This window comes from Polypterus senegalus, chromosome 7, assembly GCF_016835505.1.
Source record: "Polypterus senegalus isolate Bchr_013 chromosome 7, ASM1683550v1, whole genome shotgun sequence".
Taxonomy (NCBI): domain Eukaryota; kingdom Metazoa; phylum Chordata; class Cladistia; order Polypteriformes; family Polypteridae; genus Polypterus; species Polypterus senegalus.
The window spans coordinates 21,882,315-21,908,011 of NC_053160.1; the positions used below are offsets into that span (position 1 = coordinate 21,882,315).

Consider the following 25,697-nt stretch of genomic DNA (forward strand, 5'->3'; position numbering starts at 1 on the left):
AGGAGAGCGTGAAGGATGATAAGAGGACAACTAACTCTGAGTGGTTTGTCGGACACCGATGGAGGCAGCCAATATGGGAGTTGGCAGGGAGGACTGCAGCTGCTGGTGTCTCCGCCAGCTGAGCAAATGATGGGTTGAGTTGGGGAGACAGGAGAGAGGAAGGCGAGCTGAGCTCAGTGACAGAAGAGGAACACGATTACGGACCAGGGGACTGTGTTTTATTTTGATTTAATCATTGGATTGAATTTTAAACTCACAGCCTTTCATTTGGATTTTATCAGACTATTTACTTATGGATGATCTTCTTGAACTGCACTGTTTGGACACTGTTTATTTGGCAGTTTGGTTTTAATAATTTAATAATTTGCACCAACCCCTTGCTGACTGTGGGTCTGTCCTCATTCGCCCAGCTCATTGTTATGGAGAATTCAGGGTTCAAGAGGGTCCTGGATGCAACTAGGGAGTGTGGTGCCATCCCATACCATTGCAAATGGTTGGCAGCGGTGGGATGGCTGGAATGGTTGGCTGTGAAGCCGTAACTTTCCGAGGATAATATGCAGCACAAATTGCAGATTATCAAATGTCCTTCAAGAAATAAAATTGTCTTACAGGTAAGCTGTATTCACACATTAAAATAATTTCAGTCTAACAGGTGAAACACATTATACATTTTATCAAAAGCAACACTGTTTAGATAATAACACTATCATTCACTTTTAATACATGCATTACATCTTCTTGTTAATTTTTTAAAGATTAAAAGGATCAAACACCAAGAGCAGAGAACATTTTAAATAAACTCGCTCATTCATATTCATCAAGGCCCACAAACATTGCTCCTTATTCAAGGTTTCGTCCCTGGCATCGTTAGCAGAATTCTTGGCAAAGCAGAGCGTTAATATAAACTAACATGGCTTCTTTGATGTAGTCCTTTTTACCACTTGAGATTAATTAATTAAGGCAGACTTATGTATTAAAACTGATCCCATCCCAGAATTCAGTTTGTCATTTTGAAGTGGTCTGATCTTTCCTTTGTGATCAGTTCAGCACACCAGTTCTGCTCTCACACTAGTAGAATGATGTCTCCACCGGGTTAAAGCCGCTGTTGGGTCACTCTGTGGCCTGTGCCTTTTACTCCCACATGTTAGTCACGTTTAGGTGGGACATTGCGTCTTCTGTCCAGTCCCTAAACCTAACCCTGTCCTTAACAAGCTGACCCATTGGAGTGATTCAAAATGGGCAGACCAGGCAGGCAGAAAGGAAGAGCCGACTCTCTAAAAGGAGTATTAGAAATTGTTCAGACTTACACTGGTCATGGAAACGGCCTCCTCGATGCTGCGATGAATGAATTCCTGTGATATCCTGCGCAAGGGCAGCTCATTAAACACAGAATTCATAAGTGCTACTCTGGCTGCATCTCGTCTGGCTTCTGCCTTGGTGAGACAGCACTAGAAAACATAAAAGGACACATCATGATTAGTCAGTGTTACGTTTCAGTCAAGGTTCCTCCCCTGGCTTGGGTTCACTTCCTTGATTTACATTTTATGTTATTTATTTGTGTTACTGTTACTTTGTTACTTATCTGCTCTGTCGTCTATGCCTGTGTTAAGTTTAGTGTGTTTTGTGGGTGATACCTCAGGAGGCAGGGCCTCCAGTACCTCACCACAAGGGACTGCCCACAGTTCCCTGCAGGTCATTTGAATGCACCAGGGAGTAGTGAGCATTTCTTGTGATTTTGCTGTGCGTTGTACTAATTGTGATTTTCTGGAGTGGAATGCAGATGTGAAAGGAGGAGTTTCAGACCCTTCACGATTTAATCATCTGTGGTGGGCGGCCGGGTCTCATCCCTATGTTCCGGGGGAGCAGCCATGGACTCCTCAGTACCTCCACCGGGAAGCTTGGTGGCAGTTTCCTCTTTGACGATGGTGCCTCGGTTTCCCGCAGAGTTCCATGGGAGATGGAGTTCTCCACAACCCTGTGGGGACCTGAGGTGGCCGCCTGGGGGCTGGGCATGGATCGCTGAGCCCAACTGGTCTAATCTCCGGCCTCACCCGGGAGTGCAATTGGAGACCGGTGAGCAAGCACTGGGAGCACTTCCGGGAGGGCCAAAAAGGAACCAGCAACCACCACTCAGGGCCAGAATCGTGAGGAAGAGGAAGAGGTTGCCTGGAAGGAGTGGTGGTGCCAAAGGAAGAGAGTGGTCTGTGACTTAAGTGCTTTGGGACTGTGTTGTGGCTGGAGGGTTCACAGGGAAGACGTGCCCTCCAGCTGAAGAAGAAAAATAAAAGTTTTGTTTGAGTCAGTGCCAGGTCGGACGCTATACAGCGTCAATATCACACATCTACAAAACTATCTGTGCATCAGAGCGCCGTGAGCCTATGGAGCTGGGCAGGACATCACTAGAGTTTCAGGAAAGATGGCAGCATATGGCACAAGATCTTTTGCTTTTACTGCAGCAAACCAGGTCACGTAGTTTCCACTTGTGACAAACTTCATAGAAACTAGACAGACCACCTCATTTTGGACACTTACTGAGGGTAAATCAAAAAGTAAAGGCAGTTATACTGCAATGGATAGAAGCTGATCAAATATAACATGCTCACAGTGGCTTATGGGTAGTTCAAACCTGCAGAGCACAGAGCTCTACTATTAGCCCAGTTGAAGCGGAGGTCAAATGAACATGGACACTCCAGTGTGCGATTGCACCATCGTTGAATAACGCGCCACAGTGGGATTCCTTTGGGCATTCTTCTCAGTAAAGAAGAAATCCAAATGACAGTTCTTCACCAAGAAAATCATGATGACCTTCTTTTGGCATATGAAGGGTCCTATTCGGGCAAATGTTCAGGAACACAGACAGTCAGCATCGTGCTTAGAGGGAAACTAGAAGCTTTATTTTTACTATGACAAACTGGTTTATGTAGTTTCCAATTGTAACAAACTTCAGGGGTATATAGAGAGACCATCTCATTTTAGGGTTGGCGGGATGGGCCTTTGTAGTCAAACTCAATCTGTAAATTTTACAATCCCCCAGCTAGGGTGTTTATCAACTCTCGCTCGACAGAAAATTGCAGATTTCTCTGTTTCTCATGTTATTATCACTCATCCACTTAAGATCCCCCCTACAGATTGCAGACATTGATGGTATCCCTATGTGGGGTTGGGTTAATCTAAATAAGCTGATGAATAACGACATGTGCAGTCAATCCTGACACATGACTAATAGAGAAATGGATAAAAGTTAAAATTGGGATATTATAAGTGAAGCAGGGTCCTTCTATGACAACAACAAAACAATCCTCTATTGTAATATTTGTCTCACTGTAACGAACATTTAAAATGAAATCTATCAGTGTCATGGTAAAGACTGAATTTTGAGGTTTTAAAGCTTTTTTCTACAGTGGAAGCCATTTTGCGTACCATTGTTAGGGTGGCGACCTGCGTTTCTAGGGGTGGGGTCTCCAGGGTTGTGACCTTGAGTTCATTAGCAGACAGGATAAAAGGTCAGTTTTATCCGACCTGCACATAAATCCTTCACACCCTTTTAGTAATTCTCTGTATGATTGATTTTCACGTCTTGCCTGCTTTTCGATTTTCTCGTCGGTGATTTCTGCCTCTCATCTGGGTTTCGGTTACTTTGTTTTATTTTATTTAATTGTTTATTTTTTTTTCTGCCTTTTGCATGTATCTCCCGGTTTTACTCAAAATATTAATTATCAGTTTCTTCCCGAGTCAGAACAAGAAGTATTTGAGGTCTCATTTATAAAACTTTGTGTGGATTCGAGGGTGAAATTTTGTGCACGATAAAAAAATTTACAGGAAAATACATATGGCAAAAAATAAAAAATCAGATGTATAGAATTGGGGTTACGCACATCTCTACATTACTTCCCTTTTATAAATCACAATCCCCTTGTAAATGTGCATTTGTGGTTTAGTTGCATTTCCCTACTTGATCAAGAGTGTCGTCATTTTCCAGTTTCACTAAAATGTTGCGTTCTCATGGGTCAGAGTGGCTGTAAATACGGACACGTTCCCCCCATCCGGTTTTCTGCTATAAATCCCAACGTTTGCGTAGGAAGTTGCGTACACACATTTCAGCCTTCTTTTTGAGCATACGCAAACTTTATAAATGAGCCCCCTGAAGAGAGCAAACGCTTACTCAGTAATCGAGTGATGCATTGAAGGCACATCTGAACCTGCAGGTCTAGTCATCTTGAAAAAAGCCAAGCACCTTTTATGTTGGAATGACTTAATAGTTATACATCAACAATAACAAAACTCCTTTTGCAATATACTTTCTTTTGAAGTTTAGAATCCACTCCAAATGGATGGAAAAGTCAGCCTTTAATGTTTTATTGAATAATATGAGTACAATAAAACCTCACAGGATAGTTTGTGCCTCTTTGATCTGCCACGGTAGAATTTCATGCAAATGATCTTTTTGATTTAAAGAACTCCAAAAGGCAAAAAAAAATAAAAAAAAAATCAAGAGACAGAGCCGCAAAATAAAAAGCACATTAATTGTCAGAGATAAAAGCAAAGGTCCATTGGGAGGGAGAGAAATAGGGCAGAGGATCAAAGAGACACCGCTTGAGTGAGTCAAGCACAGTGCAGGGCAGGAGCTGAGTGCGGGAGGGCGGCAGCAGTAGAGTTTAAATACGGGTCATTAGTTTGGAGAAACAAACTGGATTTTGATCCTGATACTGCATTAAGGACGACAGACATGAGATAAATATAACAAACTTCAGCATAGTATTTGGTGAAAGCTCTTGTGCTTCAATAAAAGTCAGATCAATGACCCCTTAAAGTCATGTTCAGTCGAGGCATACTGTAGTGCAGGGGTTCAAAAACTCGGTCCTGGGGGACCCCTGTGGCTGCATGTTTTTGTTCCAACCAGATTCCTAATTAGTAACAACACCTGATAGCACTGATCTCATTTAATTAGCTGCTATTATTTATCTTTTATTCTACATTCGGAAAAGCACAGCAGCATGATTTTTACATTTATAAGAAACTTAGAAATATTTCTGTTTTTGCTATGGATTTAAATGCTTAACTCTCTTTTTATTACATTTCGCCCTTTCTCTGTGCAGTTTGCTCCCTTCATTGAATCTCAATAATGACAATTAAAAACAAGCAGAGCAGAAACCCAAGCAAATAACACTCAATCGTGAAAGGCTGCAACTACTTTAGCGTCAGCCCCACAAAGTAGTAAATAACGGATTAATTAAACAATTAGAACACCTAGAAAAGTAGAATGACAATCAAGATGAAAATATTGTTAAAAAGAAAAAAATACATATAACTGCTTAGTATATTTTAATACTTTTTTTTTTTTTAACTAATTTGTATATTATTCCCAAAACAGGGGATCTGGGAAACAACAGTTCACTTAATTAGCACAGGAATCCAATTAAAAACAGAGGCTGGTTGGAACAAAAACCTTCAGCCACAGGGGTCCCCCAGGACCGAGTTTGAGAACCCCTGCTGTAGTGCCCACCCTCTTGGACACGCTTTGGTAATGAGTGGCAGAGATCAAAAACAGGTCTTCCTTTCAAGGGAGAAAACCAAAAGAACATTGATAAAAGTAAGAAGATAAGGTAAGAACACGAGTGTCTTTTGATTGTTCAGCAAAGGTCAAAACACAAAAATCGTTTGATTGTTCAGGAAGTGTTAAAATGCCAGAATCTCTTGAGGTTCAACAAAGGTCAAAACACCAAAAACGTTTGATTGTTCGGGAAACGTCAAACATCAAAATCGCTTGATTGTTCAGCAAAGGTCAAAACACAAAAATCATTTGATCATTCAGCAAAAGTCAAATTGCAAAAATTGTTTTATCGTTCAGTAAAAGTCAAAACACAAAAATCGTTTGATTGTTCGGGAAGTGTTAAAACGCCAGAATCTCTTGAGGTTCAACAAAGGTCAAAACACAAAAATCATTTGATCATTCAGCAAAAATAGTTTTATCGTTCAGTAAAAGTCAAAACACACAACTTGCTTCATTGTTCATCACGGTTCAAAAAACAAAATTCGTTTTTTGGTTGTTCAGCAAAACTCCAAACGCAAAAATCGTTTGATTGTTCAGCAAGGTTCAAAGCACAAAAGTCGTCCAATCTTTGAACAAAGATAGAAATAAAAAAATGTTTGATAACTCAACAAAGCTGTAATGCAGCGCTTCTCAACCTTTAAGTATTTTAATCGCGTCCCCCCTAACATTTTTTTGAAATGTAGATGTATATTTTATTATACCTACTTAACTTTTATCGACATTTATCTAACTCTATATTTATTGTTCTTGTATCAGAATGTAGTTTAAGTTAATTTGTTTTAATTTCAACAGATTTTTTTTTCATATTTTTGATTCTTGTTTTCTTTTTTTTAACATCTTCGCGCCCCCCTTTTTGTTACTTTGCACCCCCCTAGGGGGGCCCACCCCACAGGTTGAGACCCACTGCTCTAATTCCAAAACCAAAGTTGGAGTCGAAACAAAATTCAAAGCCACCATTTATTCCAAATACAAGGTGTGGCGGCCAGTGGCCACCTCAGAGGCCCCTAACACCAGAAACGTGACATAAACCAAATCTATCTCTTTTTTGTCCTTCTCGCCTTCCACTCCCCCAGGCAAGCTTTGTCTTCTTCCATCCGACTCTGATTCGCCCAGATGAGGTCAAGTGGTCTGTTTTAAGTCTTGAACACAGGAGTACATCTGGTGCTTGGGTATAGTCTAATGGAAGTACTTCCAGGTCAGTCGGAAGTCTCAAAATGGAGGAGTTGTGAAACCCTTCAGCTCCCCCTGGCAGCTCCCCACGGAACCCAACAGGGCTGACCCTCAGGACTACAGGTCCCAGCATGCCTGGCAGACGTCCGTGTGGGAATCCTAATCCATGGAGGCTGCCACCTAGTGCACTGGGGGAATGAATAAGCAGCAATGTTCATCTTCTCTGGTCTCTGGTCCTTCCATTGCAGAGCCAGGTTAAGGATTCCAATTCAGTGCCAGTCCCTGCATGCTGTCCATTACAATGGGTAAATAAAATATCAATTGTTTTATTACAGAATCTTGCCACAGTATCAAATCAGTCCAGCACCAAACAATAAACCACTAAAGCTTTCTCTTCTCCTCTGTGAGCGCCCGCTACCTCCTCTCGTCTCTGACTCCCTGATACAATGAGACAGACAGCTCCCTTTAATCTTCTGGTGCCATGGTATTGCCTACTGGAAGCACTTCTGGGTCAAATAGAAGCTCCCTGAAACAGGAAGGTCTGACCTTTACAGGGCGCCCCTGCAGCACCCAAGGACCAACTCTCATACAACTATGTGGGGGTCCACATTGGGTTCCCACTAAGGTAGCATTGCTTCTGCTTGTGCTGGGGACAGATTGTTCATCCATTACTTGATTATTCCAACTGAAGACCATACTGGCTGAGTTGCACCTCCATTCCTGTGCTCCATCAAAAAGGGTCTTTCAGTCGGGATGCCAGCCCATCCACTCCGACACTTGCAGAGGGTAAATCCAAAAGTAAACGCAATCTGAAAAATGACATGGTAACTGCAATGAATTGAAGCTGACGCAATACCACACACTTGTGATGGCTGATGGGTTATTTGAACAGACACAACGCAGCTCTGTGCCATTAGTCTGGTTGCAAATGAACATGGACGATCCACTGTGGAATTGCACCATTGTTGAACAACGTGCTGGGATTTCTTCAGGTAAAGCAAGCAGTGGAAACACCAATCTTCTCCAGTAAAGGAACAATCTAAACGACAGCCGTCCAACAAGAAAGCATGATGACCTTCTTTTGGGGACATGAAGGGTTCTACTCCGGTGCCTTTTCAGGAACAATCGGTGGCCAATGCAACATACTGTGTTACGCTTAAAGAAAAAATGAAACCTACAAGTTGCAGCAAAAGAAGAGCAATGTTGAACAAAAAGAGTGTTGCTGCTCCATGACAAACCGAGCTGTGACCACAATGGTGAAGACAATGCTCCAGCTAGGGTTTGAACGTCTCCCACATCCCCCTAACAGCCCTGATCTACCACAAAGCGATGGTCACATCTTTGGCCCACTTAAAGAAGATCTATGCAGTTGCGGGTTCACCTCTGATGATGAGGTTAAGGAAGTGATGGAAACCCGAATCGGACAGCAGCCAAAAAGCTTCTTCTCTGAAGGAATGAAGAAGTTAGTGGGACAATAGATGAAGTGCACGGACCTGCAGGGATGATGTGTGGAGGCGTAATAGGACTGTAATGTTCATCTGCTCACACTCACCGGTGTTAAAGGTAAGTTGGCTTTACTTTCCACTTCTCCCTCATAATTTGCATATTTTCTTGAACACTTGTCTCTTACAGGATCTTTAAAATCTGGATTCTGCAAAATGCACACAGCCATTTTTGATATGTACCATCATAGCAATCAAAATCGCTAAATTGGCATGCTCCATGAACATACACACAAAATGGCAGTGCCCATTAAAACAAACAAACAAAACCGTAGCTGCCATGATGAACAAACCCAGACACCTGCAATGACACGGTATCACCAGAGTTATGTGCATTTTTCTTTTTCGTGTCTTGTTTATTTATAAGTACATTTTCTCATGTGTTTATAAATTTTTTGTTAATATTGATCTGTTTGTTTATTATTTACTAGCTTTCCTCTGCTGCTCTGCCCACATGGTAGTGAAACAGGATAAACTTTAAAAATTAATAAAAATTAAAAAAAAAAATGTAATAATTTGTATTGAGAAGAATTCATATAGTTAGCTTTCATATCTGAGGGCCTCTTGATATATAATATTTTTGGTTTTGCTATCAGGGGCGAGAATGTACAGTAGCTGTGATCTCTTTGCCAAAAATGTAAAAAGTTGGCCAAGTGGAAGGTAGGTACGCTCCAGCGTCAAACGTTGTCACTGTATCTGATCATGTTCAGCTCTGACGGGAGAGCATCCCCCATGTGGAGAGAAAAGCACATGGCTGTGAGCAGCTACCCTCTAAAATACACGTAGCTCTGATCTCTCTCTCAAAAATGTCAAACGTTACTCCTTAACTATCTGTAGATGACAATGTTTGCTGATCAAACAGGTTTCGCTAGCTAAGTGGAGGCAAGGTGCGCTCCAACACGTGGCGAGAGGTAGAGCAACTCGAATGGAGGCTGGCAGGTGAGTGAGGAAGGCCCCATCAGGCTCCCTACTCCTGAGGTCTCGCCTACATTTTACATTAACATTGTCGCTCATTTAGTTACTTTATGTCAGTGTATCTTCTGCTGTATAAAGGCTGAGGAAAACTCAGACTCAGACTAAGTCCCTTGCGGTTCATTGAATGCACTGACACCAGTGAGTTTTTTTTAGTATAGTGGTTTTGGAAATTTCTGGAATTATGTATCTATATAATAGATATATCGATACATTTGAAAGGCGCTATACAATAGATAAATAAACAGACAAGGCACTATATATTAGATAGATAGATAGATAGATAAGGCACTATATAATAGATAGATAGATAGATAGATAGATAGATAGGAAAGGCACTATATAATAGATAGATAGATAGATAGATAGGAAAGGCACTATATAATAGATAGATAGATAGGTAAGGCACTATATAATAGATAGATAGATAGATAGATAGGAAAGGCACTATATAATAGATAGATAGATAGTGTGAGTTTTACTCCAGTTACTCCAGATTTTCTTCCACATCCACAGGGACTTGCTGGACTCGGTTAACTGCCATTTCTAAACTGGCCCCAGTGTGGTCCTGATACAGACCGCTTGTTTCCTGCCTGTGTTGCTGGAATCAGCTCTACCTTTCAAGATTCTAATTTGAAATAAACTGCTCTGTGAATGGTATGTCATTTAATAAGAAACAGTGAAGTAGTCACTAATTTAAAGTTTGGAGAAGCTGCAGCCTTTGAGTGTCCAGGGGACTTTAAATCAGTAGACAGATTGTACTTAGTTATGTTAAAGCAGTAAAATTATTCCAGTTAATAGCCTTAAAGCATTATAATGGTTGTACTTAATGACCTTAAAGCAGTACGCTGATTACACTTAATTACCTTTTTAATCACACGTTTTAATAAAGTGCACTAAGAAGGAAAGTCTCTCAGCTGGACTTTGCTGCAATGCCTTTGCACCTTTTCTTGTTTTTTTAAACTTCACTTTTTGTCCCTCAGAATTCATCTCTTTTGGTCAAATGTGTGAAGGACTGAAATAATTTGATTAATCAGGACTCACGCCATACCCCTAGATCTTTATGCTTACTGAATTATTCACTGGCACTAAAGCCAAGGAACAAGAACTGAGAATTTCTGAGATGGGATTTGTATAGAATTGTCCACCATGTGCTGAATGGCGGCTGATTCAGATTCATTTTATTTTCTCTGAGGTTTTGCTCTTTAATTCTTTCAAGTTTTACTTTTTTACTAAGGAAATAATAAAAACATGGCGAGCTCTTCATGTGTTAACAACAAGAGCTGCAGCTGAAGGTTTTTTTTTTTCAGCTGTTTTCATGAAGAGTTAACAATCCCGGGAATCTGTTAATCCCGGCACCCTCTGCTCCTCCATTCAGGGTCTGCCCTTCGCCCCTCTCTTACAGGATAGCTCCCTGCTGTTCTTTTTTGATTACTAAAGCAAGATTGAGGAGAAAGGAAATTGCCTCACCCTTCTGAGGAAGCTATACACTGGAAATACGCTCAAATAGTGAATTAACATGCCCTTCATTAATCAATATTGGAAAAAATATCCATACTGTATTTTACCATGAATTCTTCTTAAACTTAGAGGCACTGGGTGAAGGGTGGCAACCGGGCATGCCAGTCCATAGTGGAACATCCTCAGGCAGCCACATTCACTCAGATGGGTTGATCTGGATTCAAGAAATAGTGTAAGTATGCATATGAGACAGAATGGAGACACAGGAAGAAGAGCAGACTCCACACTGGCAATGATCAGGCTGGGATTTAGATGCAGGGATCTCTCTCTGACTGCGACATTAAAGAGCCTTTTCTATTCATCAGGGCCAAAAAAGACAAATAATATCCACTCGATTCAAAGTTGTGCACCAATAAAACGTAACACCTTTTCATAGGTCTCATGAGTATCTTTCTTGTTTTCTGTGGGTGGAACCCCAAAAGACGGGCCACCTTGATATCCCCCCAGTTGGACGCTTACAGACTTAACATTTCAGCTATGGGTCGGCAGGCAGTCGTTGGTGTTTGTGGAGTTCAGACCTTTCATTGTAGGTACTGCTTGGATTTTAGTTTTCATTTTTAATTTTATTTTCTTGTTTCTGTTTTCTGGATTTTGTCTTGGGATTCATTTTGGACTCGGGATGCCTTTTAAGGAAAGCCCTTTTTTTCCTGTTTTTCCCCCAACGTTGCTATTTTTGTTCTTATTTTGTTTATTTATTATGAATTTTCCTTAACCCTGGCTATTTCAAGCCAAAGGTTTATAGCTATCCTCTCCCTTGAAGGGTATTTTGTGTATTGAACTTTTTTATAGTCCCTTATTTGTTATGCTTTGGCCACAGTTCCTTCCCTGGCTTATCTTTACGTTAGAACAGTAGAACAATCCAGACGAGAACAGTCCTATCCACTTATTTCTTACAAAATAACATCAAGTCGAGTTTTGAAAGTCCTACTGTCTCCCACACTACTTGGTCTCTTATTCCATGTGTCTGTGGTTCTCTATGTGAAGAAAACCTCCTAATATTTATGCGAAATTTACCCTTAACACAGTTCCAACTTGATGAACTCATTTTAAAGTCACAGTCTCGATCCACTGCATTAATTTCCTTCATAATTTTAAACACTTCAGTCAGGTCTCCTCTTAATCTCCTTTAAAGGCTCAGCTCTTTTAATCTTTCCTCATCTCCTGTAACCCTGGAATCAGCCTGGTCGCTCTTCTCTGGACCTTTTCTAGTGCTGTTATGTCCTTTTTGTAGCCTGGAGACCAAAACTGCACCCAGTACTCCAGATGAGGCCTCACTAGTGTGTTATAAAGGTTGAGCAGAACCTTCTGTGACTTGTACTCCACACCTCAAGGTGCTATATAACCTCAAATTTTTTTTGATTCTGCCAATCCACCTAAATTTGGTATCATCTGTAAACTTAACCAGCTTGTTACTTATATTGCTATCCAAATCATGTATATTTACTACAAATAGCAGTGGTCCTAGTGCTGACACCTCTTAACATCAACCAATTCTGATGAGGTTCCTCGCACCATCATCCTCTGCTTCCTTTGTCAATTTTTGCACCCATCTCCACACAACACTCTGATCTTCCACTTCTTTCAGTTTCACGTCCAACATCTTATGTGGCCCCTTAGCAAATTCTTGATGTTGCTACATGTTCCTTTTCTTTGTTTTTTTCACTCATTTTTCACTCACTCCTGATTTTCTTTTTCTATTTTTGTTAATAAATTTGTTTATTGTATTTGTTTTACAATAATACCTTATAAACAGTGTTAAGTCTGTGAGATTAGGCATTCTAAGGCTACATATTAATAATACAATAAGGGAAAGTAGAGCAATATATTACTCTACCAAGAGCACTTTTTCTATGTTTTTAGGTGACTGTAACGCTTTTTACTTGGCAAGTAATTTAAGTAATGCATATGTAATCATGAAAAAATTCCACCACTGTTTTTGACTTCCCTAAGTGTGAAAATATCATTTTAATGTAAAGTTTGATTAGAAATAGAGGGAAATGATTGTGTATTGATATTATCAATTAGTTACGATGAGAAACAAAGAGATATGATATTTGAGAAATATTGTGCAACTGGAAGTGGTTCTTAGGACCTTTTCCTCTAAATCAGTATATAAGAAAGTTGAGGGGAGCACACTCCTGATTTTCTTTTTCTATTTTTGTTAATAAATTTGTTAGACTTCTTGTGGTCTTGTTTCTACTCCCTGATAGAGTTTTTATGGTTCTTGTTACCAGAGAGAGAGATACATTAAGGTTCTTACACTCTTTACTAGTCCTTTTTGAGTTTAAAAGCCTGACCTCCATTTTGAGGCCTAGTGAGGCCTATAGCCTCCCATTTTCCTGAAGCCAGACTTGCGTTGGGTTGAAACCTATTATGTGACCTATTTTTGAAGGCATAACCCTTTGATGTTTTGAGGAGCCAGAGAAATCCCAATACAATTTGATCTATGTAGGTCTTGATGCCTGCTTCCTAAAATGAGGGCCAGGCTGCCTAGGGTGAGCTTTAATTTGATGCAGAACTACTGAACTCCTTTTCTGGCCTTTTTGTGCATTAGGTGGCCTGCACCCCCATTCACCAACTTGTGTGCTGCAGTTCACAACACTTCATTGGTTTTTATCATTTTAATAGAATATAAAACTTGAGCAAATGATAAAAGACACCAGAGTCTATAGATTCGTTCAGTCTAATCAGTCTCATAATGGGGCAGGAGGTTATAAATCCAATAAATATCCAAACAGTAACCTGGACTGAAAGGACGACTAAGATAGATAGATAGATAGATACTTTATTAATCCCAAGGGGAAATTCACATAATCCAGCAGCAGCAAACTGATACAAAGAAACAATATTATATTAAATAGTTATAAAAATGAAAAAAATTAAAATAAAATTAATGTTCGTGATTTACTCCCGGGTGGAATTGAAGAGTCGCATAGTGTGGGGGAGGAACGATCTCCTCAGTCTGTCAGTGGAACAGGACGGTGACAAAAGTCTGTCACTGAAGCTACTCCTCTGCCTGGAGATGATCCTGTTAAGTGGATGCAGTGGATTCTTCATGATTGACAGGAGTTTGCTTAGTGCCCGTCGCTCTGCCACAGATGTTAAACTGTCCAACTTTAATCCTACAATAGAGCCTGCCTTCTTAACAAGTTTGTCCAGGCGTGAGGCATCTTTCATCTTTATGCTGCCTCCCCAGCACACCACTGCATAGAAGAGGGCACTCGCCACAACCGTCTGGTAGAACATCTGCAGCATCTTACTAAGACCTGCTGGAGAAGATTGGTCAGTGCAGGCTCCTCTTTTATGGAGACTCTGGTCCATTAATTGCTGGGTATAGTCTAGTAATTCATAGGGGCCAGGGTACACCTGAATGTTTCCATGAGAAAAACCAACCGAGACGTAGGTGGAACATTAAAATCAGGTCCAAAGTTTGAATTCGGTTCCTGGAGTCATGAGCACTAAGCCGTGTGCCACTATGCTGTTCCTTGTAACACACATTTATTTTCTATACCCGCTTTTATGCTATTCAGTGTGGTGGAGTGATGGAGACTATCTCAGCAAGCATGGGGTGAAAGGTTGGAACAATCCCTAGACAGGGCACCAGTCGCAGGGCAACATATTTACACACACACACACACACATACAGACACACACAGGCCAATTTAGCACCACCAAACCTGCATCTCTTTGCACTGCGGGAGGAAACCGGAGCACCTAAAGAAAACAAACATGGACATGGGAAGCACAAACAAACTCCATGCAGGGAGGATCTGAGACAGGACCTCTGGTCTCCTTACTGCAAGGCAGGAGCACTACCACCACACCACATTGCCGCACTCCTGTTTGTACCGTATGATCCTCTATTATTTATCAAGAAGCAGTGCTCTGGTCTAGCTGGAGTTCTGGAACTCAGACCAACGTAATACATATTTAAAAGGGTGAAAAAAATCCGTATTGATAACTGTTTGACATCTGTTCCAATCAACATCTGTGACCCCTTGTTATCTTTTTCGATGCCGATGTTTATAAAGCCTTAAATAATCTCGCCCCATCTTATATATTGGAATGTCTGACACCTTATAGTCCAAATCGTAACCTCAGATCCTCAAATGAGTGTCTCCTTAGAATTCCAAGAACAAAACTTAAAAGAAGTGGTGAGGCGGCCTTCTGCTGCTATGCACCTAAAATCTGGAATAGCCTGCCAATAGGAATTCGCCAGGCTGATACAGTAGAGCACTTTAAAACACTGCTGAAAACACATTACTTTAACATGGCCTTCTCATAACTTCAATTTAACTTAATCCTGATACTCTATATGTTCAATTTCCTCATAATAACTATTCATGGTGGCTCTAAAATCGGTACTGACCCCTACTCTCTCTTCTGTTTCTTTTTCCAGTTTCCACCACCTACTCAAAGCTTCATGATGCTCCAACAATGATGGACGGATTAAAAGGCAGAAGTCTACGTGACCATCATCATCATCAAGCCCTTCCGTGAGAACCCTAAATCCAAAGAGGACTGTTTCATTTATGTTAGGTAGAATGCCCAGAGGGGACTGAGCGGTCTCATGGTCTGGAATCCCTACAGATTTTATTTTTTCTCCAGCCGTCTGGAGTTTTTTTGTTTTTTCTGTCCCGCCTGGCCATTGAACCTTACTCTTATTCGATGTTAATTAATGTTGATTTATTTTGTTTTATAATTGTGTCTTTCATTTTTCTATTCTTTGATATGTAAAGCACTTTGAGCTACTGTTTGTATGAAAATGTGCTATATAAATAAATGTTGTTGTTGTTGATGCTGGTCAAATCAAGCTGCATTTACTTTTACACATCTTGACTTTTTGGCTGATGTGAATGTTATTAATATTATTTGAGGGCAAACTTTGAATGAGATGTTGATTTATTGTGCTATATGCCCTGGGATGGTACATATACAGTATATCAGGGTTTTCTTACAAAGAAAGACATCTGGTGCAAATTCATATCTCCATCTCCAGCATGAACACATTATCAAAGTAATCCTCCTACCAGGGCGCCGGCCACGTGAAGGCCTTCCTGTCTGACTCGCGGACAACACTCGGCTGATTAGTTTCAAGTGGGATTTGTTATGTTTAATTATTTAAGCCGTGCTGATCCACTGCAATTTGGACCGATCCGAGGGTTGATTATTTTTCTTCATACAGTATTTCATTCGGCTCTTTTCTTTCGTTGATTTGAGGCTGACTGCTTAGCCAGCCAGGAAACTGCAGGGTTACTTTGCTGTGTAAATTCCGGGCAGCCAGGAAGAATGTGAGTATTCATTTAATGCACACACACACCCCGATGCTGCTTCCAAAAATGTGAAAACCTGTGACCCTATCTAATCTAAAGGCCAGTATGCCAATTATGGTGGTATTTGGGTGGATATGAAAAAAAATGTCAAGGTCACGGTTAACTGGAAGTGTACAGGGAAAGTCTGCAATTTGTATGTTTCCATGGGCCTGCTGTGCTCCATGTCTGAGTGAGATTCAGAGCGGTTTAACAGGTTTTGTTTAATGTTATTTCTAATTTTATGTATATACTACTGTATATACAGTATAAATATATATATTGTCAGAGGTGGCTGGGGTGGCGACCTGGCCGGGATGCCCAGGAGGACCAGAGGAGGGCTTGCGCCTTCCACAGACCATCTGGGGGCGACCGCCCTGGTTCCTTTGGGGGCTTTGAAACTCCACCCTGTAGGGGCCCGTGGTCACCGCCAGGGGGCGCCCAAATGCCTTTGGAGCCCTGGACCAGGAAGTGCTGGGGGGAAGAGGAGCAGGGACCCCCGGAGTGCTTTCGGGGATACAGCCGGCACTTCCGCCACACGTGGGCATGTTGGTGGGAGATTGCCGGGAAGCACCTGGAGCTCATCCGGGTGTGAATAAAAGGGGCCGCCTCCCTTCATTCGAGGCGAGAGTCAGGAGTGGAGTGGACTGAGCTTGCTGGAGGAGGCAAGGAGGTGTCCTGAAGAGGAGAGTGAAGGCATTGTGTGGCCAGGACTTTGGGGACTTGTGGGGTTTGTGTGGCACTTAGGACTTTTGTAAATAGTGTAAATAAACGTGTGTTGGGTGAAATGTACGTGTCTGCCTGTCTGTGTCCGGGCCAGCCTCCACTATATATATACACATACACACACTCACACACACAAACACACACACTCTCACTGGCCACTTTATTAGGTACACCCTGCTAGTACCAAGTTGGACCCACTTTTGGCTTCAGACTGCCATAATTCTTCCTGGCATAGATTCAACAAGCTGCTGGCAACATTCCTCAGGGATTTTCACCCATATTGACATGATAGCCTCACGTAGGTGCTGCAGATTTGTTAGCTGCACATCCATGATGAGAATCTCCCTCATGAGAATCTTCCACCACCTCCCAAAGGTGCTCTTTTGAACTGAGATCTGGTGACTGTGGAGGCCATTTGAGTAAAGTGAACTCATTGTCATGTTCAAGAAACAAGCTGGACATGACCAGAGCTTTGTGACATGGCATGTAACCCTGCTGGAAGGAGCCATCAGAATGATGTGTACACTGTTGTCATAAAAGAATGGACGTGGTCAGCAGCAAAATTAAGGTATGCTGTGGTATTTAAATGATGCTCAATTGGCACTAAGGGGCCTAAAGTCTGCCAAGAAAATACCCCCATACCATTACACCACCACCAGCCTGAACAGTTGATACAATGTGGGATGGATCCACGCTTTCATGTTGTTGACTCCAAATTCTGACCCTACCATCTGAATGTGGCAGCAGAGAGCGAGACACATCAGACCAGGCAACGTTTCTCCAGTCTTGTATTGTCCAATTTTTGTGAGCCCATGTGAATTGTAGCTTCAGTTGCCTGTTCTTAGCTGATAGGAGTGGCAGTTGGTGTGGTTTCTTGCTGCCGTCGCCCATCTGCTTCAAGGTGTGATGTGTTCAGAGATGCTCTTCTGCATACCTCGGTTGTAACGAGTGGTTATTTGAGTTACTGTTGCCTTTCTTTCAGCTCAAACCAGTATGGCCATTCTCCTCTGACCTCTGGCATGAAGGCATTTTTGCCCAGAAATAGCCACTCACTGGATATTTTTTTCTTTTTTTGGTCCATTCTCTGTAAGCCTTAGAGATGATTGTGCATGAAAATCCATACCACGTTCAAAGTCACTTCAGTCACCTTTCTTTCTCATTCTGATATTTGGTTTGAACATCAGCAGGTCGTCTTGACAATGTCTACATGCCATAATGCATTGAGTTACTGCCATGTGATTGGCTGATTAGATATTTGCATTAACAAGCCGTTGTACCTAATAAAGTGACCAGTGAATGTATACACACACACACACATATATATATACAGTATATAGGATGAGTGAGCTTGTTGGGCTGAATAGGCTGAATAAAAAGTCACAACCTATGTCCTTTTTGTAGCTTGGAGACCAAAACTGCGCCCAGGACTCCAGATGAGGCCTCACCAGTGTGTTATAAATCTTGAGCAGAACCTCCTGGGACTTGTACTCCACACATCAAGGCGCTTTATAACCTCCTGTGATCCTCCTTAGCTTCTATACCCCGTTTTAATGCAGATATTGATGAGTCTGCTGTGACTCCTTCTCATGAGGTATACTTTCTAGAACATCTGACTTCAAGTTTGGCCATATTGGTATTTGGTGCACTTCTCAATGACGAACACAGGGGCTGAACGCTTGTGTCAATGTGATATTTAACTTTTTTATTTTTAACATTTTTGCAAAAAATTTTAAAATCTTGTTTATGCTTCATCATTCTGGTCTGTTCAAGTTGTTTGGGAGTGTCTATAAAATTTTTATATTTCCTTAGGATCAAATAAAGTGTAATCTAATCTAATCTAATGTGTGCAAGTATAAAGCAAAAACAGCACAGGAGTGGCAAGGGGGCTACGCTGGGAATGTTTTATATAATGTATAGCAAAATACCCGCGCTTCGCAGCGGAGAAGTAGTGTGTTAAAGAAGTTATGAAAATGAAAAGCAAACATTTTAAAAATAACGTAAGATGATTGTTAATGTAATTGTTTTGTCATTGATATTGAGTGTTGTTGTCATATCTATCTATTTATATATATATATATATTTATATATATCTGTATATATCTGTATATATATATTTATATATATCTGTATATATATATATCTGTATATATATATATATCTGTATATATCTGTATATATATATATATATATATATATATATATATATATAGCAAAATACCTGCGATTGGCAGCGAGAAGTAAAAAGAAAAGGAAACATTTTAATAATAACGTAACATGATTGACAATGTAATTGTTTTGTCATTGTCATGAGTGTTGCTGGCATATATATATAAATATATATATATATATACATCTATACACATATATATATACACAGTTATATATATATACATATACACACATACATATATATACATACTGTATATATACATACTGTATATACACATATACATATCTACATATATACTGTATATACACATATATATACAAATCTACATATATATATCCACATATATATATATATTAGGGGTGGGACTCGATTAAAAAAATTAATCCAATTAATTAGAGGCTGTGTAAGAATTAATCTTGATTAATCGTATGTAATCGACACGTAAATTTGCCCCAAATCGCAAATGTTTTTTTTTAATTTAAAAGTGTTTTAGTGGGCTTACAGAATCAAATAATAGACATGGACATGAATATTGTAAACTGAAGCTGTTTTAATTTCTGAAAAAAAGCCTTTAAACTGCATTTGAATTCAAAACAGAAACAAAAATATCATCCCTGGTTAAAATTGGGCAGACTTAAAAATAAAGTGGTAGTTTAAGTACTTTAAGTAGATTTTCAGAATAGTATTGTCTTTAAATAATAATAACCAAAATTTCAACATAAAGTGCAGTTTTTCTTCTTAAAAAATAAGTCAGAAACATAAAAGGTAATTTGACCAACTTAATCTTTAAACTCTGAGTAACCTTAGCCAAAATTATTTTGTACATTAGGCTAAAACAGTGTGATCATTGAACATTTTGTAATTAGATGTAATTAGAATTACTAACGGTCACGGAAGTCCAATGATCCCCAGTAAGAGCCACAAAGTCCGCTTTCTGTAATGCATCTAATTTTGCTTGCTTTTCATTGTGCACAAAACCATGCTTTTATCAAGGCTTCGCTGGAAGTCGAAATGATCAGTCGTAGGAACGCGCTTTATTCCGACTCTAACATTTTTGTAGCTGTGATGTGTGCATCAGTGTAATGGATGTACCAGGAAATGATGCATTGACAAAAGTTCCCGCTTGCTTGGAATTGAAAGTGTGATTAAATGCGTTATTTTTAACGCTATGGAGTACATGCATCGAAGCTTCTCAGCTGTGCTTGTGCTAATAAAGGGAAACATTTTAAAAATAACGTAACATGATTCTGCGTTAACCTAATATTTTTCATACGTCCCAAACCAAGGAGATGCGAAGGTAAAATGAATCAGTAGCGCGACATACTCAGTACATCCCTCTCGAATCGAACCTCGACATTAGAGGCTTAAGACTCTACAATTGAGCCACAGCATGTGGCTTGTCTATCTGAGTATGTACTGTAGATAGGGGTATATATATACATTTAAATATATACCCGTATCGCAGTGGAGAAGTAGAAGTTATGAAAAGAAAAGGGAACATTTTAAAAATAACGTAACATGATTGTCAATATACAGTAATTGTTTTGTGAGTGTTATTGAATGTTGCTGTCATCAAGGATTTGATTATCATTATTTCTTTCAATCAGGGTCGTATTTGTACGATGTGTTGTGTTCAAGTTACATTCCGTGTTTGTCAATCGTTGTAAAGATGACAGGTTTCATTCATCGATTCGTTTCTTACTGCATCAATAAACAGCTCGCCTTCTTCTTTATCTGAGACCTGACACACTGCATGCACGGTTTTTTACACTGTCTTCCTTTAGCGGGACATTGACTTTTCCACCGTGTGCTTTGTTTCCACAGTAGCTGCATTTATGAATATGCTTATCAGACGCTTCATATTTTTTGCTGCCTTTTCAACTGTGTAATTCGGTTTTTGTTCAGCGCTCTTTGGAACTGTTGCTTTTATCTGTGCACTGCGCGCAGTTCACGTGAGCCACTCGGTGTACTTGCATCGAAGGTTCCCAGCTGTGCTGGTGCCATCTCGTGCTATGTCCATGCTTATTTAATGTTACCTTAGTCCTGGCACTTAAAACTTTCTCTCGCAGTTTCGCTGAGTTTGTGTCAAACACCACCCTGACCATCTCATCTTCCTCTCCATAAGCACAGTCCTTCACCCGTGAATATTTACCCGTGGCAGTTTGCTATTGGATTGCCGCTGACGGACGGCCTTCTATGGGCAGGCACTAAATTACAAACGCCAGCGGCAGCCTGTCTATGAACTTAATTTAAAGTGTAGGTTTACATCGTGCTTTGTTTCCGAAGTAGCAGAAATCATGAATATGGTTGTATATGTCACTCGCTCGCTTCTTATTGTTTCGCTGCCTTCTCAATTATATAATGCATGTTTTCTTGAGCGCATTTTTGAGGTCTTCCTGGTTTTCTATGTACTGCGTGATTACGTGGGAGGCGTGATGATGTCACACGAAACTCCGCCCCCAGGGCGTTGAAGCTCATCTCCATTACAGTAAATGGAGAAAAACTGCTTCCAGTTATGACCATTACGCGTAGAATTTCGATATAAAACCTGCCCAACTTTTGTAAGGAAGCTGTAAGGAATCAACCTGCCAAATTTCAGCCTTCCACCCACACGGGAAGTTGGAGAATTAGTGAGAGTCAGTGAGTGAGTCAGTGAGTGAGTCAGTGAGTGAGTGAGTGAGTGAGGGCTTTGCCTTTTATTAGTGTAGATTACAGAATGTATTATATAATGTTATATTATAATATACTGTAAGTACGCACATAATGTTCACCTGCATTAACACTAAAATACCAGGAGGCCCTACACGGCCACTCAAACCATTTAGACTAAATATATAACATGTTATGCACATCAGTGTAACAATAAGCACTGAAATATAAAGCAGACCACTTCATTGGATGGAAACCACTAATCTCAAGCTTGAAGTTTTTATGGACAAACGAGTCTACGACAGTTTTGCCTACATTAATGAGAACTGTGCTATAATTTATAAGAACATAATGTAGAGATGTGCTTTCTTAGCTGGAGGTTCTGGTTTGCCCGTTCTTCGCCCAAGCTATGTGTTTAACACTCCAAATGATCTTTCTTTGGGTTCATACTTGGCTGGGGCGAGTGAGTTGACATCGGACTGGCGTTGTTCACAATCAAAGAACTTCCGATGATTCAGGATTTGTCTGTTTGGATTTGAACCAACGTCATTGGTGACTAAGCGTGGCAAGTTTCTGAATGCACTAATGGGCACAATGCACTGAATCAATTGATTGAATTGACCACAAGGTGGACTCCCAAACAAGTTTTAGAAACATCTCAATGATGGCCAACAGAATGAGGGTCATAACAAAGGGTCTGAATACTTGTGTTTAGTGTAAGATTTCAACTTTTTTTATTGTTAACTAGGCTGACCCGCCTTTTAAGGCGACCGACTTTTAAGTTGACCATTTCTTAAGGCAATTCAATATGTAGATCAATTTGATATTTTATACAAACTCATTCATTTGGTTATATTGCATTTGAGCGGTGTTACTTTAATACTCGTAGTTTCTGTTATTTTTGTGATGAAATTGAAACTTTTTTTCTATATTGAGGTCGCCCTTTTGATCCCCCCTGATATTTACTACGCGGTGAGGCATTTGGACTCCATCAACATTAATTATTTCCAGAGACATAATTTTGTCTGTTTTTCCAGTGCATTGCACTCAAAAGCAAGGGAACGATGGGAGCACCAGAACTCTGCTCACATCGAAGTCGCTTCGTATCGCAAGCTGCAAGTAGTAAGTCTGTGATAAGCGGAATACCGCTACGCTTTCCACTCACGGGACAGAAGGACAATCCCGACCGCTTTTATATAGTAAGAAAGAAGAAGAAGATATCACACAGTCTGGAGTAGAAAATCATCTTTTACCTGGAAAAACGAAACTACAAATCCCATCGTGCATTGCAAAATGGACGGGGCGTGTGTGCGTAGCACTCACAGGATGGAAGGACAATCCCGACCGCTTTTACATAGAAGGATACATTCTCAAAAATTTCTAAAAACCTGATATCACTTTTTCGTTGTGGGGTACAAAGTGTTGAGTAGAAGGCTGGGTGGCGCAGTGGGTAGCACTGCTGCCTCGCAGTTAGGAGATCTGGGTTCGCTTCCCGGGTCCTCCCTGCGTGACGTTTGCACGTTCTCCCCGTGTCTGCGTGCGTCTCCTCCAGGTACTCTGGTTTCCTCCCACAGTCCAAAGACATGCAGGTTAGGTGTGTTGGCGATCCTAAATTGTCCTGGGTGAGTGCCCTGTGGTGGGCTGGCACCCTGTGCTGGCTGGGATTGGCTCCCGTGACCCTGTTTTAGGATATAGCGGGTTGGAAAATGACTGACTGAGTAGAAGGCTGCAGGATAACAACATGCACCAAAAGAGAAGAGGTGTGAATATTTTCTGAATCCACTGTACACTTCACTTAACATACAATCCAAATAATTTGGGGCCAGACCACAGATATTATATCAGAAAAGTTACCTTAAAATTTCCAAAACAGCTCCCGCCTGGCAAAGTCACATAGCAGATAAATGGTGGGCTGGGGGACGGCACCGACTCATATACCACCAGGCTCTCGGACCGACTCAGGGCTCCTCCTGTCAGTTTCCTCTCCCAGAACTCATGAAGCATTCCAACCACATTAACTGAGGGGAAACCACGGACAGCAATAAAAGAGTTAATACACGTGGAAGGTCATATCTCCAAGTTACAAGAAGCTGTAACACTAATCATAATAGTTGCCCCCAAAATCAGGAGACAAATGTGCGTGAAAAGCAGTGGCAGAGATCAGCTTGAATTGGTGTGCAGGTTCATGGCATCAAATCTGCCACCACAGCTCATGCATAAAAACAACAACATTTACTTCTATAACGCGTTTTATGCAAGGCAAGTAGCTCAAAGTGCTTTAAAGAATACATTGCAAGAAAAGAAAGAAAAACAACAAATTAGAAATAAATAAATGAAATACCAAAAGCAGTAAATAAGAATAAACCAAGCAATCTATCTATCTAATAGTGACTTGAGAATGGCACTGTATGATCATTACTCCACAGGCCATGAAACATTCAGTAAGCTGCCTTTTATATATTTGTAAAGAAAGCACCAGAGTTTGTCTGATGCAGCACCAGTAGCTGGGGCTGACCTCGAGAACAGCATTCATCACTGCCTTGACCTTAATAATATACACGTAGGTCCATAAATATTTGGACAGAGACAACTTTTTTCTAATTTTGGTTCTGTACATTACCACAATGAATTTTAAATGAAACAACTCAGATGCAGTTGAAGTGCAGACTTTCAACTTTAATTCAGTGGGCTGAACAAAACGATTACATAAAAATGTGAGGCAACTAAAGCATTTTTTAACACAATCCCTTCATTTCAGGGGCTCAAAAGTAATTGGACAATTGACTCAAAGGCTATTTCATGGGCAGGTGTGTTCAAGTCCATTGTTACGTCTTATTAATTAAGCAGATAAAAGGCCTGGAGTTGATCTGAAGTGTGGTGCTTGCATGTGGAAGATTTTGCTGTGAACAGACAACATGCGGTCAAAGGAGCTCTCCAAGCAGGTGAAAGAAGCCATCCTTAAGCTGCGAAAACAGAAAAACCCATCTGAGAAATTGCTACAATATTACGAGTGGCAAAATCTACAGTTTGGTACATCCTGAGAAAGAAAGCAAGCACTGGTGAACTCAGCAATACAAAAAGACCTGGACGTCCACAGAAGACAACAGTGGTGGATGATCGCAGAATCATTTCCATGGTGAAGAGAAACCCCTTCATAACAGCCAACCAAGTGAACAACACTCTCCAGGGGTCGGCGCATCGATATCCAAGGCTAACATAAAGAGAAGACTTCATGACAGTAAATACAGAGGGTGCACAGCAAGGTGCAAGCCACTCATAAGCCTCAAGAATAGAAAGGATAGATTGGACTTTGCTAAAGAACATCTAAAAAAGCCAGCAGAGTTCTGGAAAAACATTCTTTGGACAGATGAAACCAAGATCAACCTCTACCAGAATGATGGCAAGAAAAAAGTATGGAGAAGGCGTGGAACAGCTCATTATCCAAAGCATACCACATCATCTGTAAAACATGGTGGAGGGAGGCAGTGTGATGGCTTGGGCGTGCATGGCTGCCAGTGGCACTGGGACACTAGTGTTTATTGATGATGTGACACAGGACAGAAGCAGCCGAATGAATTCTGAGGTGTTCAGAGACATACTGTCTGCTCAAATCCAGCTAAATGCAGTCAAATTGATTGGGCGGCGTTTCATGATACAGATGGACAATGACCCAAAACATACAGCCAAAGCAACCCAGGAGTTTATTAAAGCAAAGAAGTGGAAAATTCTTGAATGGCCAAGTCAGTCACCTGATCTTAACCCAACTGAGCAGGCATTTCACTTGTTGAAGACTAAACTTCAGACAGAAAGGCCCACAAACAAACAGCAACTGAAAGGCCTGGCAGAGCATTAAAAAGGAGGAAACCCAGCATCTGGTGATGTCCATGAGTTCAAGACTTCAGGCTGTCATTGCCAGCAAAGGGTTTTCAACCAAGTATTAGAAATGAACATTTTATTTCCAGTTATTTAATTTGTCCAATTACTTTTGAGCCCCTGAAATGAAGGGATTGTGTTAAAAAAATGCTTTAGTTGCCTCACATTTTTATGCAATCATTTTGTTCAGCCCACTGAATTAAAGCTTAAAGTCTGCACTTCAACTGCATCTGAGTTGTTTCATTTAAAATTCA

At 40.6% G+C, this 25,697-nt stretch overlaps 1 protein-coding gene across 2 annotated transcripts in view; it reads right to left on the minus strand.

Moving 5' to 3' along the window:
• lix1 (limb and CNS expressed 1) overlaps positions 1-25,697 on the minus strand; it is a 79,410-nt gene that overhangs the window by 21,529 nt on the left and 32,184 nt on the right. The window contains exons 2-3 of one of the 2 annotated variants that reach the window (XM_039758346.1): positions 23,425-23,588; positions 1,308-1,448 (exon numbers count right to left, since the gene is read on the minus strand). In XM_039758346.1, the coding sequence (XP_039614280.1) occupies positions 1,308-1,448; positions 23,425-23,588 (305 nt within the window). The remainder of the gene's footprint in view (positions 1-1,307; positions 1,449-23,424; positions 23,589-25,697) is intronic. The other variant, XM_039758347.1, reaches the window with a different exon arrangement.